We start from the raw sequence: 20,230 nt of genomic DNA on the forward strand, positions 1-20,230 counted from the left end.
TCAAAAAATGTCTCTGTGGGGCGGTGGTGGCGCGTGCCTTTAATGCTAGCACTTGGGAGGCAGAGGCAGGTGGATCTCCAGGTTCGAGGTCAGCCTGGTCTACAGAGCGAGTTCCAGGACAGTTAGGGCTACACAGAGAAACCCTGTCTCAAAAATCCAAATATTTAAAAAAGAAATTAAGAAGATGTCTCCATAAGATCAGGTTGTAGGCGGGCATGTAAGGATTTTTTTTTTGGGGGGGGGGGTGTTCAAAGCAGGGTTTCTCTGTGTAGCCCTGGCTATTAATCCTGGAACTCAGTCTGTAGACCAGACTGGCCTGAACTCACAGAGATCTGCCTGCGTCTGCCACCACCACCCGGCTATAAAAGCATTTTCTTAATTAGTGATGGATGGGGTGGAGGACCCAGCATATTGTGTGTGGTGCCATCCCTGGGCTGGTGGTCCATTTTTCTATAAGAAAGCAAGCTGACCAAAACGTAAGGAACCAACCAGTAAGCAGCACCCTCCATGGCCTCTGCATCAGCTCCTGCCTCCAGGTTCCTGTCCTGTTTGAGTTCCTGTCCTGACTTCGATGATGAACAGTAATATGGAAGTGTAAACCAAATTAACCCTTTCCTCCCCCAAGTCACTTTTTGGTCATGGTGTTTCATTGTAGCAATAGAAACCCTAAGACACCACAGCTCAGAACTTTGTGTTTTGCACGCAGGAGGACTTAAAAACAGGACCAAGTTCCCTCCCCGTTAGAGTCCCAAATCTCCCCCTGCTTGCTGCCAGGGCAGGTCATTTCCCTCTATTGTGGGGGGACATCCCTGCACCTGACCCAGACGCTGTGGGTATGGGTTTGGTAACTCCCCAGTCAGCAAGCCTGCACCTGTCCCGAGACGCTTCAGGAAGGCTTGCTCTCTCGCCACTACACACCCCTGAATCTGTCCCAGGAATGGATTGCTCTCTCCACACGACACCCCTTACGTGCCCTTGATGCTGCAAGGACGAGTTGCTCTCCCTCCTTGCCAAACCCCGCACCTGTCCTAGAACGCTGCAAAGGTCTCCCCGTCACCTCTGCACCTGTCGCAGGACATTGGGGTGGGGTTGGGGGACATTCACTCTATAATGCCGAGCCTGCATCAGGACTCGAGGCACTACGCTGGGGGGAGGGAGGGTGGCGACGGAGAAGCACTGCCCCTGTGTAGTCCTCAGGCCTGGGCTTCCTGGATTGACGGCCTTCCTTATGGGTCGGTCTCAATTCTGCCCAGGAGAGCTCGCGGAGTTCTGCAGACCCTGAGTGAGTGGAGGTCGCTGGGGCGCCGCTCCCCCGACGGAGCTTTGCTAGCTGTGCTTAAAACTCTAGACTGCGTCCAACCAGCCGTAGGCGGCTTCCTGGCGGAAACCTGACCCCCACTAACCTCGACGCCAACGGCCCAGAACTCGGACCACCCACAGGACGTACCCAGGCAGCCCGGCTGCAGCGCCTACTCGCGCCGCAGCCACGCGGGCTCCCTGGGCGCGCTACAAGAGGCGCGTCTGTGACGCCATCACCCGCGCGCCGCTGCCCCGCGCGCAGGCGCAGTACAGACAGCTCGGCCGCGAGCCGCACGCGCGCAGCCCCGGGGATGCTGGAGCGGGCGCGATGGCTCCCGCCATGCAGTCGGCCGAGCTCCAGTTCGCCCAGCGGCTGGCCTCCAGCGAGAAGGGTGTCCGCGACCGCGCAGTGAGGAAGCTGCGGCAGTATCTCAGCGCAAGGACGCAGAGCGACACAGGTGCTGGCCGGGGGTCCGCGTCGCTGTGCTCTCTGCGAGGGTCGCGCCTGCGGGTGCGGGTGCGGCTGCTGCGGGCTGTGCGGCGGAGCTCCGGGTTCCAGCTCAGCTCGCCGAGGCTCATTTTTGTTTCTGGTTTCGTTCCTTGGCCAGTGCCTGCAGGCGCTGGTGTGCGGGAGAGAGTTGAGGCTGCAATCCAGCCCCGGAGGAACTCTGGCAGTGTAGTGTCAGGACCTGTGGCAGTGGAGCGTGTGTGAATGCGGGAATGTACACCAGTAGTGTGGAAAAGTGCAGGAGAAAGTCTCTCCAAAGGAAGCCTCCTGTGTTCTGTGAGGCTTGACAGGAGGAAGCCAGCTAGGCAGACGCAGGAAAGAGCTAAGGGTGCCCTGGGTCAGTAAAATCAGAAAGTTGGCGCGCAGAAAGTTGAGCCTGGAGGCAATGCGGCCAGATCACTGGCTTTCTCATTTGGATTTCAACCGCCGTGGAGTGCATTGCAGGGTTTTACTTAAGTGATCCAGAATAGCTTTCTGTAACTCTTGAGTGAACACACAGGTCTGGACTGCAACATGCTGTAGAGGTTTTAGGTTGCAGCCAGTTGGCTAAAGTTTAAGTTACATGTTGCTAAATCTGCATAAAATTGAAGTACGGGCGGGGGGTGGGGGAGGCTGGAGAAATAGCTCAGCGGTTTAAGTCCCAGTACCCACACAGCAGCTCATAACCAGTTCGTGCACAAGAATCGCCCCTCTGACCTCTGCTGACACCAGGCATGCACGTGGTGCACATACATAGAGGCAGGCAAAACATACACCTAAAATAAATCTTTAAAAGTTTTTTTTTTTTTTTTAATTGAAATCTGCCTCGTGTGATAGCTCTCTCCATTAATCCAAGCACTTGGGAGGCTGAAGGCAGCCAGGGCCACAGGACAAGTAAGATTTTGTCTCCAAAAAAGAGAAACTTTGGTGAGAAGTCTGATAGAGGAATAAAAGCTATTTTTTTTTTTAATTATTACGTGTGTGCACGTTCTGGCACTCATGTGGAAGTTGGGTTTTGAAAGTTGTCTGTCTTCCACCCTGGACTCCAGAGGTCAGACTCAGGTGGTCAGGCTTATGCACCAAATGCTAACTACTCACTGAGCCATTTTGGCCCCTGCAGTCCCTCCCACCCTCAGGACGTTTCTGTTAAGGGTTGCCCCTAGAAATTCAGTTTACTCTCATGTTTACAAGTGTCCTGTATACGTGTGCTAGTAGTTCCTAAACCGAACTTGGTAGCCCAGGTGGGCTTTTGCTACCCTCCCCTCAGATTAGTGCTACTAGCCTGGTACTCCACCTGGCTGTCCCTTTAGTGCCTCACTTTCAAAAATGGGGTCCACTCCCCCGAAACAGCTATTCTTTCCTGCTGCTCCTCTCCGACAGCTCATACTTCCTTATTTTTTCTACCACACAGACCCACCACATTGCCATGGACTCTCTTCTTCATCCTCCACTCCCACCCCCACATTGCCCCTTTGTCCTGCCTTCTCAGTAACTCTGCCTTAACCAGATATTCCTTTATCTTACCTAGATTTCTGGCCTGTCTGTTCCCTAACTGGTCTCCTTCGCTCCATTGTGCCTTTTGTTTTTGTTCTTCAAGACAGAGTTTCTCTGTGTATCAGCCCTGGCTGTCCTGGAAACCAGGCTGGCTTCAAATTCCCAGAGATCCACCTGCCTCTACCTCTGGCTTCAAACTCCCAGAGATCCACCTGCCTCTACCTCTGGCTTCAAACTCCCAGAGATCCACCTGCCTCTACCTCGTGAGTGCTATGATTAAAGACATGCACCACCAAGCTGGGCTTCCATTGTGTTTCTTTTAATCTGCCCTCCACAAAGCAGCCCAGGTCATTCTAAAACAAATCTCATGGGACCACTGCTTTCCTTGAAGGTCACAGTCTGTCAGTCATGATGTCCTCACCTGCTTTTCTAAGTCACTAGCAGCCAATAAAACCCTTCCTTGTAGGCTGAGGACACCAACCCACTTTCTCACCTCCGTGCCTTTTCATTTCCTGCTTGTTCTGCAAAGAATTCTACCCCTTCTCCCTTAGCAGTATCACTTCTGGGAAATCCCGCTTTAGTATCTTCCCCCACCTCCTGGTTACCTCTAGAGTTACAAAATATGTGTCCCTTTTGTGGTACTTAGATACATGAGAGGGGGTGCTGTTTGTTTGATACAGGGTTTCCTGTAGCTATGATTGGTCTCTGTTAGCTATGTAACTGAGAATGACCTTGAACTCCTCATGGTCCTGCCTCAGCTCTGTACAGATAACTTTGTTTCCGAATTCTGTGGTTTATATCACACACACACACACACACACACACACACACACACACCAGCACTGTAAGCTTCCGTTTCCTTAGCCATAGGTAAAAGCACATGGAGCCTTAGGAGGGCCCTCAGGAGACAAAAGCAAACAAGTACACTACATCTGGACCTCAAACATCCAGAGAGCATGCTTCTCAGACCCCTTTGGAGACAGGCCCAGGACTTGGAATACTAAGATGTCACAAGGACCTCAAGCCATTTGGCTCACACCAGTACCCCAGGATCTTTCCTGGTTAGCACCATCCCACCAGATTCGCTTATCTTGTTCCCCTGTTCATCATCATGGCCAGTTTGTGGAATATAGAAGGCCTTCAAGAAAAAAATAATAATAATTGTAGAGGGGCGGGGAAGATGGATCAGTGGGTTAGAGCACTTTGTGTGTGTCTGTGTGTGTGTGTGTGTGTGCGCGCGTTATTCCCTGCACCCACGTAGTGGCTCATAACCATCCATAAATCCAGTTCCAGGGCATCCAACACTCTCTTCTGACCTCCGCAGTCACTGCAGAATGCACATAGTACACATAGATGCAAGTAAAATATACCTATGTGTAAAATACTAACTACAGGGGCCAGGAACATGGCTCTATCAGCAATGTGCTTGGCCACATGCCTGGGGGCACCTGAGTTCAGGTGTTCAGCATCCATTTAAAGGCCAAGTGAAATCCTGGTGTAGCCTTGATGGCTAGACAGTGATGGCCAGATTGGTGAGTTCAAGGTTCATTGAGATAACCTGTCTCAGAAAATTAATTGGAGAGCTATTTAAGAAAATACCGACACTGACTTCTGGCCTATGCATATGTGCATGCAAATGAGTAAAAATTGCAGAATGACTGTCTTAGTGATCATGGGACAAGAAAACCCAAGTATCTGGCACTGCTCTGCCCCATCATAATAGAAGCACGAGTTGCCTCACACTTGAGTCTCATTGACAAACTCAGTTTGTTTTGCAGCCTTGCGTCTTGTTGGGAAATCTGACGTTGGTCTTGATGAAACAGTAAGCTGTCTGTCAGCGGCATAAATAGATAGCTCTGTGGTCTCTACTCTTGTGAGATGGTCACTGTGTGTCTCATGAGCCTCGGAGTATTCCTTCATAAATGCAGCACACATTTGTGAAGCACCACATGTCTGTTGTGTACACCGCTCTTGGCGCAGGGAATAGAGCAGGGGACCAAGCAGGCAGTCCCCTCCTGGCTTGGCAGTTCTCAGCCTTAAACGTTTAACGTTTACTAAAGTCATGGTGCGTCTCAAAAGTCAACCCTGTGGGAGTTTCATTTGTGTCTTTGCTTCCTCTTTGTATCAGTCTCGGGTGTGTGTGAGGTAAGTGTGCTCTTGCACATAAGGGAGAGAATTGTGTACAAAAAGAAAACAACTTGATAGGATCAGTTCTCTCCTCCCATTTTTACGTATGTTCAAAAGCTGCAACTCTGGCCCTGAGGTTTGTGTGGCAAGAACCTTTACCTGCCAAGCCATGTATTTCCCCAGCCCTAGCTTCCCTTCTGATGGCATATAAAATGACGGGATTTATGGTTGGCAGTGGCTAGAATTACTGAAGGTACTGTGGAAGTAAGTGCTTTTCCTACTGATGGAGTTAGGGCTCTCCACCAGACAGTTATGAGAAGGGAGAAGGTTTTGACTATGGCGTGGTCTGGATATATGACACTGTCCCCATCCAGAATGGCTACTGTGTTCATTTCATGGAGCGAGTTGCTATTGGACATTCTCATTTCAAAACTCAGTGGTATTTCCTGTGTCTTCATGTCTTATATTCATGTCATTCTTTTTAAAATAGCTAAATCTAAACTGTTGCCAGAAACTAGATTATATAAAGATTTAAAATTTGTCTGCAGCCAGGGCTGGTGACACTCACCTTTAACCCTTGAACTCAGGAAGCAGAGGCAGGCAGATCTCGGTAAGTTTAAGGTCAGCCTGGTCTACATAGTGAGTTCTAGGCCAGCCAGAAATACATGGTGAGACCCTGTCTCAAAAAAAAAAAAAAAGGTATTCCTTGGTCAGTATGGTAATGATGCCTGTGATTCCAGAACTTGAGAGATTGAGGCAGGATTGTAAGTTCCAGGTCAGTCTGGTCTCAGAAAGACCCTGTCTCAAAATAAAGGGCCAGAGGAGGAGGGCCCAAGGATGGCTACTTAGTGACAGAGTGCTTGCCTGGCATGTCCAGGACCCTGCTTTCAGTCCCCAGCACCTCAGAAACACTTACCACCAAAAAGAAAGCATAGCTTCGAGAGCAACTCTCAACTAAAACTGCTTCAGATACTCACTGCATCTTTTGGGCTTTCAAAAGAGTCAGATACCGTTTTTTCCACACCTCTTTAAGTACTTTAAAAATCAGTACCTGTTTTTACCAACTAAACTCCTAGGTGAAAATAGGATTTTTGTACATATTTTGAAAGTAGATATTTAGAGTGGAGGACTTGAACAGACCAGGGATTCTTAAAAATTTTCTTTTCACAACCCTTTACCTGAGAAATTTTACAGGCCCCCAAGTACATAAGCATATAAACTAGGTATACAAATGAAACATTAAGTGAGAGGATTTTATTTTTAAAAGGTCTGTCACATATATAATTTTTACCACCTATTAAAAATGAGAACAATATGCATACTAATAAGATAGAAGTGCTTGTTTATGCTGGGCCTGGTGGCCCCTGGGAGGCAGAGGCAGGTGGATCTCTGAGTTCAAGGCCAGCCCGGTCTACCTAGAGAATTCTAGGACAGAGCTAAATGATAGACCTTGTCTCAACAAAGTAAGAAAGAAAAAGAAAAAAAGAAGTGCTTGTTTATTTTTTCCATAAGGAATTAGATCTTCTTGGTTGAGCATTGGATGCTTACAGGACTTAAGCTACATCATCACCACTGTTCAGAGTTGATTTTGATCATTTGAGTTACAAATTTCGAGTGCAGAAAATGTCACTCCATATTGAATATGTACTATGAAATAGCAGGAATATGTTGAGGGCTGGTTCAGAAATTGTTCTGCCCTAATCCCAACCCGAAATCATCCCATGATATAATTAACTAATTGTTTTAAATGAAGCACAGTCAGCAACTCAAACCACAATCGGGAAGGACAGGGTCTCTGCAGTTCAGGCTGGCCTTGACTTCATTCTGTGGTATTTAGTCTGGCCGGGACCTCATGGCAATTCTCCTGCCCCATCCTCCCAAGGGCCCAGATTGTAAGCATGAGCTACCAAACACAACTGTCTTTAAAATCCAGTAGCCTGGCTCAGCAGGTAAAGGTGCTTCCACACAAGCTTGGTGGTCTGAGTTGGATTTCCAGAACCCAATAGAAATGGATGGAGAGAACCAGCTCCACAAAGCTGTCCTCTGACCTCCACACACATGCCACAGCACACACACCAGCAGTAACAAATTTAATTTTTTTTCAGGGGGTGATTTTCAAGACAGGATGTCTTTGTGTAGCCCTGGCTGTTCTGAAACTCGCTCTGTAGACCAGGCTGGCCTCGAACTCACAGAGATCCACCTGCCTTTGCCTCCCAAGTTCACCACCACTACCTGGCACAAGTTGAAGTTTTTAAGTGAACTATTCCAACACAGTCCAATCCAAAGATACACTAATTTGATACATGCTTCAGAGTAGCAATGCAGAAATAGTGAAACCTTTGTTTTCATTACGTTTGTCTAAGAGCAGAAGACCTTGTGTTAGAGTACAAAGCTGCAGTGTGTCCCCTGCCGTCGTCAAAAGTCTGCCCTCGGGTGTTACAGGCAGTGCTCATTGGTGTTCTGTGGCATCATGGCATGCAGAGTGCAAATGGACATGTGTGTTCATAACTGGGGTCTCGTACATACAAGGCTAAGCACTGCCAGCAACACCCTGGGTTCATTATGTGTTTAATTTGAATTAGTTTTGAGTGTGTTCAGAAAGTTTTTACTGTTGGAAACGTTTTTCATGGCCCCCACATTCACTTTTTAGAGCCCGTGTAGTGTCGCTACTGCCCATGGCTTAAAAGCTGCAAGATGAGGGCCAGGGGGATAGCTCAGTGGTGAGCACACGGACCTGCGTTTGATCCCCAGAACCCACATGAAGAAAACGCCAGATGTGGTGGCACACACTTGTAATCCGCTCTGGGGAGGCAAAGACAGACAGATGCCTAGGGCTCACTGGACAACCAGCCTAGCCCACTTTATGAGTTCTCCAGACCAGTAAGAGATTTGTCCCAAAAAACCAAAGTGGATGGTGCCTGAGGAACGCCCAGTATTGTTCCTCTGGCCTCTAGCATATGTACACACACACACACACACACACACACACACACACACACACAAGAAACTGGGATAAATGGGGTGAGCTAGGGGACTGGAGAGATGGCTCACCCCTTAAGGGCACTTACTGCTCTTCCATAGGACCGGGGTTCGATTCCCAGCACCCACATGGCAGCTCACAACTGTCTGTAACTCCAGTTCTACGGGATCTGACACTCTCACACAGACACACACGTAAGCAAAACGCCAGTGCACATAAAATAAACCATTTAAAAAAAATGAGGACAGGTTAAGAAAGAAAGTGAATAACAATGGCATTTACCACTGTCAAGTCTGCTGAAATTGACTATATTTCATTTTAGAAGCCTCTAGTACATCCTGTGGAAGCTTTGCCTGTGATAGCTGTGAGCTGTCCAGAAATACTGGATGCACTGACCTGTCACTAACCATTGGCTTTCCTTATTGGTGTCCTTTAAAGAACCATCTGGAGATTAGTACTTCACTGGTGAAGTTACTGAGCGTGTGTGAGGCCCTAGAGATAGTACATACTGTGGTGTTTTAAGTGTGAGAGGCCACAGTACAGATTGTGATAACACACGTAGCCATGCTGTTCTGACATACATGTAATTGTACGCGTAGGCAAGGTCTTAGAGGGTACATATCAGGCGGGTCCCAGTGTCCCTCTGGGGAGAAGCCAGTGAATTAGACATGCTTTTGACTATGACTTTAGGAATTTTGTGGGATTTTTGCAAAAAAGTGTGTGAGTATTTGACCTGAGGTGGGATTAACTGCTCACTACACACTTGGATAGTAAGGTAAGACTGTCCAGCATCCGTGCCACACATTTTAAGGTTGGAGAGGTGCCCGTGCGGCAGGAAGCCAGTGACGCCAGTGACACCCATTTCTCTGAAGAAGCTTTGTTCCACTGGGTAGTCTCCAGCCTTTCTCTCTCTCTCTCTTACACACACACACACACACACACACACACACACACACAAACCTGTGCAGGCACAGGGACAGCTTGTGTGCCGAGACTGACCGGAGAGAGGCATGCATCCCTAGAGCCTGGCACAGGAACTGTGTAAGGAGGTTAATCGCCTTTCTCTGACTTGGCTTAGGCCCTCACTGCTGTCACCCCTACACACCTCACCACACTGCCCCCTTTACAGCCTTGCCCTGAAATCCTAGTTAGCCCTGCAATGACCCACAGGCAGCTGGCAGACAAAGCCTGAGTGCCTGGCCCTGGCTTTAATCCTCTGCTGTGGTTCATTAATGGCTGCAGCTTTCCATTGCTTTCTGGACAGTTCTTAAGGTGTCAAATCAAAGCACAAGAGTAGAACTCTGTCTACTTCATGTACTCCCCCTCCCTTTTTTTTCTCTTGTATTGAGGATCATTTCAAATATATGAAAAGTATCCTCGTGTGACGGCTGTGGTAGTTTCCAGCACTTGACCAGGTCATCTGATGGCCCCTCCCCCATGGGGATCTCGGACCCATCACCCCACTTCCATTCAACTCAGCATGCAGTCCCTCTTTTAACAACCACTGCACCACCCTTACACCATAACAAAAGGCGTCAGCCAGGCCTGGTGGTATGTACCCATCATCACAAGTGGAGGCAGAAAGATGAAGGATTTGAGGCCAGCCTAGGCTACATAGCAAAGTTCTTCACCAAAAAAAAAAAAAAATCACACAGATAAAAAAATCTTGATGTCATGCTGAATTTTTCTCACCATCTTTTCTGTTTTTATGTCAGTCCAAACAAGACTGTTTTGACTGGAATATGTGCAGACTTCATTTCCAGAAGTTCTTTATCTTTTTTTTTCCTGTGCTGTCTGTTATGGAATGCAGGTCATTTGTCTTCTAGAATGCCATACCCTCGTCTATTTAACGTGTAGCTCTGCTTCTAGGTTTCTATAAACTAGTCATCAGAGGTACAAGTCCGATTTTTTTAGATTACTTAGTCTGCTCTGTGTGGGTTTTTTTGTTTTTGTTTTGTTTTTTTTTCTGTAATAAGTTCCAACTGATGGTTTTGGTGTGATCTGACCCAAGTGGTCTAAAGTGGTTTCTGTAGTCACCAGTCCTCACACAGATCCACCAGTTCTCCAGGGACATGCGCAGTCTTAGAGCATGATCAACAAAGGTGCAGGTTACCACAACAAGAAAGGTCCGGCCATTGGAGCTGCCGTCGGGCATGTGCTGGGGATGTGCGCCATATTTACATTTCTGAGAGAGGCTGGTTGGCACATCATGTGTGTGGCTCCTTAAGGAAATGTGCTTTGATTAGCTAACTCTATCTACTATGGTTTCTGTTATCCTGGTGTTTGGGATTTGTGGGTGGTTTCTTTGTATGAGACAGTCCTGCTACATAGCCTTGGCTGGGACTCTGCCTGCATCTGTGTAGGGATTAAAGGCATGTGCTACCACACTTGCCATCTTGGTTTAAAGTGGAAAACTGTCACAAAAGAATCAAAATGCAACATTATAAAGATATTGAAAGGAAACAGGCCTCTTTTAAAAACCTTTTTGGGGGAATGTTTGTGAGGTGCGTGTGCATGCAGACACTTGTGAAAGCCGTAAGAGGATGTAGTTTGGCCTCCACTATCTCTCCATCCTAACCTCTAAAGACGGGGTCTCTGACTCCGAACCTTCGTGGGTCTGCTAGGCTTGGTTGACAGTTGGAAATCACAGGCACTTATATGGAACTGAAGACTCAATCAGGTCCTCCCTCATGCTTGCCTCACAGATGGTCTCACCTACTGCACCATCTCCGCAGCCCGGCTGACTCTTCAGTAAGTTGGAAGTCAGTCATAGAATAAAGTTTGCTCACTGAGTACACCTCAGACCCACTAGTCCCTTACAAGGGTTCTTTGTCATTTTAACAATGTCTTTCACAGTTAATAGCACACTGGATTAAAATATGTACTTGATTGTGTGCGTAGTTGGGTTTTTTCTTTTTTGTTTTTTTACTCTTTGGAGGCCTGCCACCAGCTCCCAAATAAATACATGGAAACTTATTCTTACTTATGAATGCCCGGCCTTAGCTTGGCTTGTTTCTAGCCAGCTTTTCTAAATTAACTTAACCCATTTCTCTTTACATTCCACCCCTGGGCTTTTACCTTTCTTATTTTATATATGTGTATATATATGTCTTCCTTCCCTTCTTACTTCCATGGCTGGGCCCTGGTGTCCTCCTTTCCCTCTTTATTTTTTCCTCCTCTTCTCTCTTCTCTTGAGCCTAGATCTCTCCTCCTATTTATTCTGTCTGCCTGCCAGTCCTGCCTACTTCTCTCTCCTGCCTTGCTATTGGCCATTCAGTTCTTTATTAGACCAATCAGGTATTTTAGACAGGCATAGTAACACAGCTTTACAGAGTTAAACAAATGCAACATAAAAGAATGCAGCGCTTCTTTGCATCATTAAACAAATATTACACAGCATGAATGAATGAAACACATCTTAAACTAATACTCCACCTGTGTGAGGTGGAACACAGAGGCAGGAGGATCATAAATATCAAGGCCAGCCTGAGCTAAGTAACAAGACCATGTCTCAGAAAGCTAAGCAAACAGCCAGGCATAATGATGCACTCCTTTTATCCCAGCACTCAGGAGGCAGAGGCAGGCGGATTACTGTGAGTTCAAGGCCAGCCTTGTCTACAGAGTGAGTTCCAGGACAGCCAGAGCTGTTATACAGAGAACTCCTGTCTCAGAACAAACAAAACTTGTTTTCATTCATCTCATTTGTCCCAGTGTACTGCTGAAAAGACTGTTGCTTTCCACTCAGGCAGATAGAGACCTTGTGAGGCACGTCAGCCTAAAGTGCTGCTGCTTCTCTGGCCTCCTCATCCACGACCATCTTTGCTTCCTGACACCTGGAACAGGCCCAGGACCCCTCCAGACATGCCACTTCCAACAGGCTGACGCTGTGTTGAGAACTGCCCAGGAAATGATGGCTGGCACAATGAGAAGATGGAACATGGCTGACTTTTGCCTGTAGCAGGACCCTTTTAAAAGTACCCCTCCTCAGAACTGTCCTCACTGGCCCATCGTCTGTCCTTGGGAGTGGATAGGGAATGGTTCTGCCACTTGATCGGGCATTTAGTGACTGGAGAACCTTGCATCTTTTATAGGACTTGGAATTTTCCATCATTAAGATCAGTGAAGTTTCCTTTCTTCCCTTGTTGGTTCAAGGGATGAGTTCAAGGCCTGAATGTGCTTGGCAACTGGTCTACCAGGTGTATGGGTTGGTTTTATTGTCACACTTGGTGATAAGGACTTACCCCCATTGCCACCCTCCTTTGGCCGGTAGTGACACTGTGCAGTAGTGGTTACCTGTGTACATGGCATGCTTGGAACATTAGCCATTAGCATGAGGTGTGCTTCCGGTTTGGGGAAAGGTGTGCAGAGGAAGGGAATGCATGCAGTAATTTTGCCGCTTGTATCGTAGCATCTGTAAACATCAAGGAAAGAGTGTAGACTCTAAGGTGGTTGTGCCATTCTCTCCCACAGGAAGTTTCAGCCAGGAAGAACTCCTGAAAATATGGAAAGGACTCTTCTACTGCATGTGGGTGCAGGACGAGCCCCTTCTGCAGGTAACACAGCCCTCGTCATACTCCTGGACCTTTGCCACGGTGGATAAGAGACTCGATGGTTTACGCCCCGCCAGTCTGCTGCCATCCCCAAACAGATGGGAGTGAATGCTTCAAGGAGCCATTGTCTCGGCTCTTGTCCCCTCAGGAAGGGGCAGCAGGCACTCAGGCTGTGCTTTCAGACATGTCGGACATGCTAGGTCATAGATCCCCTATTGCTCTCATCATTTCATAGCTTCCGTGGTAGGTTTTACACAACGTTTTTAATGATTCCACTTTCTCTTCCGTTGATGCATGGTCAGAAGCACAGCGGGGGGCCTGGTGAATGTCCCAGAGGGCCTGGTGCCCAAGCAGGCAGGCTAAAGTGCCATGGGCTGCACTGGTGGCCAGAATACACAGTGGAGCTTTTCTCCCTGCCCACTGAGGCTGCCACCAATACAACCATAGAAGAGTTTGTTCTGCTGTCTGAAACTAGACCCCCCCCCCAGTAGCAGGGGGTATGGGTCACAACACACAGCCCCAGGGTAGAGTCCTCCTGGGTAGCACTTACCTTGTATAGGAAGCCTTGCTACTTTTCTCAGGACATGTAGTGACTTGTCCCAGTTCACTGTGTTGATTCTACTGAACATATTTTGAGTGGGATAGCAGGGCAAAATATTGTAAGATTATATTCAGAAGTAGCAACAAGCAGCTTTAGTGGAGGAAGAGAACTAACAAAAAGGAACATCATTTTCAAGTCTTGGAATTCATTCAAGATGAATAAGGAACTCTGGGCACAGGAGACGTGAGCAGGGCCAGTAAGGGCGCTCATCTTCAGGTAGCTGGAAGATGGAAGGCTTATTCCTAGGCCCAGCCCCTTAGTTCTGCCAAATGGAGTATACTGTACCTCCACATGCTCTTCAGTTTTGCCCAGAGCACAACCTAGAGGAGTCTATTGACATTCCAGCCAACATGGCCAGGTCTAGCAGAAGACTGCAGTGAAAACCCTATTGTACAAGCACCAGCAAGGTGGTACTGTACCTTCTGGCTTTTATGATAGATTGTATTTAGTTTATATGTTAAATCCAGGGATGGGGTGTGGTAATGCACACCTTTAATCCCAGTACTCAGAGGTAGAGGCAGACAGATCTCTGTGAGTTTGAGGCCAGCTAGAGCTATGGAGAGAAACCCTGTCTCAAAAAGGGAAGGGGGGTGGGGTGGGCAGAAGTTGGCAGTGAGATTATTTCTCCTGGAATCATTCAACCTCTTAACCAGAGATGCTTTCTTGAACACATAGTGTTAGATTTTTTTCAGAAATATCACATTAACCCAGTAGTTGACTAGAGTTTGGAGTTTCACATTTAGTAAAACCCAGGTGTGTCAGCCACAGACCTAGACTAGGCGCAGGCTTTCTCACCACAGGGGGAGGGGGGTACAGCCACAGCACTGCCGCCGCCACAGTGGGACCACCTAATAACCCATGTTTCTCCCCAACCCACCTCTGCAGGAGGAGCTGGCGAACATTATTTCCCAACTCATCCATGTTGTTAACAGCTCGGAGGCTCGTAAGTCCTGCCGTTTTCCTGGCTTTCAGCTTTCCTTGTTAGCAGGGTTGGTAGCTTGCCCGGGGAACCTAGTCAGTGCCTCCCTCCCGTGAAGTTGGGTCCCCTGGGTGTTAGGGATGCGGGAGCCTCTTGCTAGCATTGTACAGATGTCACGTGCTGTGAATTGTTTTCAAGACTGCTGTGCCTGGTGTCAGCTGCTAAGTGACTAGAGATCGTCTGGCATCCAAAGGCCGATCACCACTCCTCCAACGTCTCCAAATTCAGGTTACTCTCACACTTAGAAGCGGTGGCACATATGCCAGTGCATACAGTAACCTGGCAGATCCATCCTGGCCAAAATTAGCGCCACCGTGGCCATAAAGCCCTGTAGTAAAGTGTAAAGTAACCCTTCTCCGCCTAAAAGGAAAGATGAGTTTTCTGAAGGTGGCCAGCAGCTCGTTCTGGTTGGCATTTCCCACCCCGGTGGCCCTGATTGGTCCTCTCAGTCCCAGCTGACTTGCAACGTGTAAAATCTACATTTGTTGTATAGTAAAGATTTCATTTGTTAATAAGTTGCGCTGGGCATGGTGGTACATTCAGAAGGCTGAGGCAGGAGGTTTGTGAGCCCCATGCCAGCCCGGGTGACAGCCAGATCCTATGTAAAAGGAAGTGGAGACGTTCAAAAATCAGTAAATAAGGAAAGATTTCCAGTTTCAAAGATGGTAGTTCTGTGACTTAACTTGCTCTGTGTCTGAGACAACACCTAATATCAGAAAAAGATCTGCATCTATACATGAATTGTAAGGCTGCTCATCAAAATTAGTGGGTTGGGATTGATTGTCGGATGCAGCTCTAGTAGAGAGGGCCGTTGGGTGCCTTCAGGAACTAGTAGAAGTGTGGGTTTGGGGCGGATAAAGAACAGTGCTTTGGGGGGCATTCTGCTTAAGAGATGCCCATAGTATCATCTTGTAATGTCCTTATGTAGCTATAAAGGAAATTACTGAGCATTCTCCACCTGTCCAAGAAGTCTTGAGATGGCTATGTAGAGAGAACCAGGGCTGTTCTCAGCCGCTTCCTCCTAGCCGTGTGCTCCTGTGGCAGCCGAGCCCTGAGAACCCTTGTTCTTGCAGAACACCTGTTCATTCAGACCTTCTGGCAAACCATGAATCGAGAGTGGCAAGGGATAGACAAGCTGCGGCTGGACAAGTACTGCATGGTAAGGTGGTGCCTTCCTCCACACTGACTTGAGCTTCTACACGGAATGTTCTGTTAGAGGACCGGCAGAGAGCTGGGGGTGCCGCTCAGTGGTAGACCTCTTACCTGCCGGTTTTTCTTACTCTTTTCTCTTTTTGAAGCTGATTTGGTGTTTGCCAAGAGGGTTTTGGAGGGGAGTTTTGGTTGATTGGTTGGTTGGTTGGTTGGTTGGTTGGTTGGTTGGTTGGTTGGTTGGTTGGTTTTGGTTTTTCATAGTGTTTCTCTGTGTAGCTCTGGCTGTCCTGAACTCACTATGTATAGACTAGGCTGGCCTTGAACTCAGATATCTGCCTACCTCTGCCTCCCAAGTGCTGAGATTAAAGGTGTACACCACCACCCCCTGGCTAATGATCTTAATATAGCTTGTAAACACTAGAGTTAAGAAGGAGAAAGGCTGTTGGGGAGAAGGTAAACGACACCCCAGGACATGGCTGTGAGGTTCTAGGACAAGAGCTGCCCTGCCAGCATTCTTGAGACCTGGCTTCCATCCCCAGCAAGAGAACAGTGGAAAGCCAGGCACAGTGTGGCAGAATGCAGTGGTCACATCTTGAGGTGTGTTTTCTGGGGGTTGTGAGGCAGAGTCTCTGTGTGCTGTGCGAGCTGGTGTCTGGCTCTTGGGTCCAGGCACATAATGTTTTTGATTCAATAGATTTAAGGATGTTGTCTCACTTTGGGGATCCATTGTTGGGCTCCTTGTTCTGCCAAGATGATGACTCCTTTTTTCTTTTATTATAAAAATGCCGACCTTTAGCTGATCCGCCTGGTCCTGAGGCAGTGCTTCGAAGTTCTCAAGCGGAATGCCTGGGAAGAGAGGTTGGTAAACTGTCGGCATTAACATATGGTGACATTAAAAGCATGTCAAAGTTGCTAGATGAGTCAGTGGTAGAGTGCTTGCCTAATGGGTATGAGGCCCTAGTTTTGATCCTTAGTGCCCCCCAAAAATCCTTCTAGAATAATAGGGTCCTCTAAGATTTCAGGTCATCAAAAGCATGAATTGGCTCATCTATGCCTACCACTATGTAGTGCTATGAGAAGCAAAACATCTGATCCAAAGGGGCTTTAAAGCCAGTGGAGTGGAAAAGTCAGTTGATGCTCATCAGGGTAACTGTTTTCTTCCCCTTAGGCCTCGGGGTGATTGTTCTGCAGTATGAGCAGTAAACTCAGTGTTTTTGTCTGCTCTGAGAAGAGGGAGGTATCGGTGATCATGTCTTTTTATAAAACAAAACAAAACAAAACAAAACTGTGTGGTTGGTTTGTTTTCTGTTGTTCTCTAGCCAAATCAAACTTTTTTTGGACATCTTGATGAAGGAGATCCTGAATCCCGAGAGTCAGTCTCCCGATGGAGTGAGAGCCCACTTGATTGACGTTTATTTGGATGAGCTCTCCACTGTGGGCGGGAGAGAGGTGAGAAGCAGCGCCGCCAGCCAGCAGTGTGATGGGACCCTCATGCTGGGGTCACCATGGGTACTGTCAGAGGAGCCCCCTCTCTGACTTCTGGAGTCGACTGCGTCTCGGACGGCTAGTGGACTTTTAGACAGCACAGCACCACACTGTGCCTCTGTAGCAGTCTCACCTCTAAAGTAGGATTGAGCCACACACAGCTGCTGGAGAAGCTGAGGCAGGAGAGTTGTTTGCCAGGAGTACGAGAGCCCCAAGTTCAGGCATGGGGGTACACATACATCTATCATCTGAGCATTTGAAACAGCTAAATTTCATGTTCCTGGGCAGCCTGTACTGCATAACAAGACCCTGCCTCTTCCCCTGTAGAAAGAGTTAAAACCAATTTACAGAGTCCCGTATGAAAAAATCAGGATAAAATACTGAGTATTTTAGAAGCTGTGGGGGAAAGGCAGTAGACAACATTATGCAGATTATACCTAATATAAATAGATAAAACGCTGGAAAGAAAAGGTATACTTTTAGATAAAGATGATTATCTCAGTTAGGGGATATAAACAATTTTTACTATGCTCTTTGACATTCTGTAGTATCAGAATGTGTAATATATATACAATTGTGTATGTATATTAAGTAAAAGAAATTATAGTGTATTTTTAAGAGTGGCGACACATGCACACACTAAATCGATGAATGAATGAATAAAATTTTTAAAAAAACGCCTTTGTCTCATGCTCTGAGATGGCATCCACACAGAACTCATATTTTCCCTGCAGTTCTGGAGATAGCCAGGGCCCACTGCTGGGCAGGCGCCACACCTAGCTGTCTCAGGACGTGAGTGCTGCAGCGCAGCCCTGACCAGTTGATGGTTCTTTGGGTCACTGAACTAAAACACCCACAAGACCAGAGAGAGGCTAGCTCGGGCCGCTAGGCAGTTGATCTGACCTGGGAGGGGGCAGGAATATGTCCGAAAAGAGAAAAGCCTATCTGTCCCTCATTTGCCCTCTGTTTTCTGTCTAAATTACAGCTTTTAGCAGATCAGAACCTCAAGTTAATTGATCCATTCTGCAGAATTGCTGCCAAGACTAAGGAGTAAGTGGCTTACGTGTCCTCACTGCTTTCTTTGGTGCCTGAGGGTGGGGTTCTGTTGTACAGCACAATGCCAGGCATTATCCAGAATAAGGAGCACCCATTCCAAATACCCCTCACAGGCCTGAAGCCAGGCCAGCTCAGGCTACACAACAAGACCCTGCTTGGAAGGAAGGAAGCAAGCAAGCAAGCAAGCAGAGGTTCTGGTCCCTGCCACAGCCCTTGACTGGCCACTCCAGGACGCTCTCCCACACCAGATTCCTGTCTGTCCTTCCGGGTGTCTTTGAGTCTCTGCTGACCGGTGGTGGGCACACCGGGCCCCAGGCGGGCACGTGTACAGGCCCACACTTCCCTGGGCTGCTCTCCGCTTCGCTCCTCTCTGCGCAGGCTCCAGCTGAGTGTTTTAACCACATTCTCTCTGCTGTGCTTCTGCCCTCAGCCCCACGCTGGTACAGACTGTAGCTAGAGGTGTTTTTGAAGTCATTGTAGATCAGTCTGCTTTTGTACCTGAAGAGACCGTGGGAGAGCAGAAAAGCAGAGTGGGAGATGGTGGCCTCTCTGCCGAAGGGATCCCTGCAAACAAGCCGGCCTGTAAGAAAGCAGGCAGTGGGAAGAAGGCCGGTGAGAACATTTCTTTATGTTCTTTTCTTTGCGTGGGGGGGTGGGGGTGGGGGGTGTTGGTTAGTGGGGTTTTGCTTGTTTGTGGATATTGGTTTTGTCTATGGTTGTATGCGTGTGTGTACACTTGCATGTGGAGGCCAAATGTCAGCACTGGGAGTCATTCCTCAGGTTTCATGCACCTCTTATTTTGAGATGATGGGTTTCCTCGTTGGCCTGGAAGATGCCTAATTAGGCTAGAGTGGCTGGCCAGTGAGTCCCAGGAACCCACCTGTCTCTGCCTTCCCTGTACTGAGCTTACCAGCCTGTGCTACCATGCCCAGCCTTTTTCATGTGGATTCTGAGGATTGAACCCAGACCCTTGTACTTGTGTGGGATGCACTTACCTGACTAAGCCTCCCCAGCACTTGGTTCTGTCCCTCCTAGGAGCTCACCTTTGGGAGGTGTTTGGCCGGTGCCTGTGAGAGCTGCCCTACAGTCAGGGCACAGACACACATGTGTTGCTGTGGTCCCCTCTGGCACACAGCCTCCTTCCAGGAGTCTTTAGTTATTTTTTGGAGGGGGTGGAGTTGTTCAGTGTGGGGCTAGTACTGGGGTTAAAACCTGAGCTTCACATAGAAAATAAAAAGGCAGGCATTTTTAAGAGACTACTAACCCACACATCTCCCTAGGCAGCAGTTGCTGGTACCATTTTTTGTTTTTCTCTCTGGTAATGGGGATTGAACCCAGAGCCTGAAGAGACTGAGCCACATCTATTCTTGAATGTCAAGATTTTGTCTTTGTCTTTGGGTGTATTTTGGCAGCGCTGGGCGATTGCCTCAGAGATGGAGTCGTTGGCAGCAGAGAAAGAAACAGCTGTGCGGCCTTCAAAGACTCAGGGTCACCTCTCCAGGTGGGGGCGGCTGTTGCTTTTTATAGAATGTGGGTTGACTGGGGGTGCTTGGCTGGAGAATTAGGGTCAGAGCTCATTAAGCCATAGGGCCTGAACTGTAAAGTCCTTTATAATCCCTTCTGTAATTAACGTCACCATTCTTAGAATGAGCTTGTTGGGAACAATTTTAAAAGAATGAGATTTTAGGTGGCATGGTGTCGCACGCATGGAATCTCGGCACACGGGAGGGTCTCAAGTTCAAGACTAGCCTGGGCTACCTAATAACTGCCTGTTTCAAAAACACAAAAGACCCTGTCTCGAAAAACCAAAAAAAAAAAAAAACCACACAAAAGGAAGCCAAGCATGGTGGCGCACACCTTTAATCCCAGCACTCAGGAGGCAGAGGTAGACAGATCTCCGAACAAGTTCCAGGCCAGGCCAGGCTACATAGAGAGACCCCATCTCAAGTACACACGGTGGGATTTCAAAAGACACAAGTCCTCGTTTTCTAATCATGACTGTCTGATTGCCTTTGTGCAG

At 47.9% G+C, this 20,230-nt stretch overlaps 2 protein-coding genes across 3 annotated transcripts in view; one reads left to right on the forward strand and one right to left on the reverse strand.

Annotated features, from left to right (window-relative positions):
- Positions 1-1,511, reverse strand: part of LOC114686650 (heat shock transcription factor 2 binding protein) — a 90,014-nt gene extending 88,503 nt beyond the window's left edge. Inside the window, 1 exon segment of the mRNA XM_028861287.2 lies at positions 1,404-1,511. The gene's annotated coding sequence lies outside the window, so the exon portion shown is untranslated.
- A 57-nt stretch (positions 1,512-1,568) lies between these two features.
- The window catches only part of Rrp1b (ribosomal RNA processing 1B), a 31,918-nt gene continuing 13,256 nt past the window's right edge, over positions 1,569-20,230 (forward strand). For both annotated transcript variants that reach the window (XM_028861281.2, XM_028861282.2), the window contains exons 1-9: positions 1,569-1,757; positions 12,858-12,940; positions 14,424-14,481; positions 15,591-15,676; positions 16,466-16,527; positions 16,989-17,118; positions 18,140-18,204; positions 18,641-18,822; positions 19,623-19,711. In XM_028861281.2, the coding sequence (XP_028717114.1) occupies positions 1,628-1,757; positions 12,858-12,940; positions 14,424-14,481; positions 15,591-15,676; positions 16,466-16,527; positions 16,989-17,118; positions 18,140-18,204; positions 18,641-18,822; positions 19,623-19,711 (885 nt within the window). In that variant the 5' untranslated portion in view covers positions 1,569-1,627. The remainder of the gene's footprint in view (positions 1,758-12,857; positions 12,941-14,423; positions 14,482-15,590; positions 15,677-16,465; positions 16,528-16,988; positions 17,119-18,139; positions 18,205-18,640; positions 18,823-19,622; positions 19,712-20,230) is intronic.

This window comes from Peromyscus leucopus, chromosome 16_21 (assembly GCF_004664715.2).
Source record: "Peromyscus leucopus breed LL Stock chromosome 16_21, UCI_PerLeu_2.1, whole genome shotgun sequence".
NCBI lineage: Eukaryota > Metazoa > Chordata > Mammalia > Rodentia > Cricetidae > Peromyscus > Peromyscus leucopus.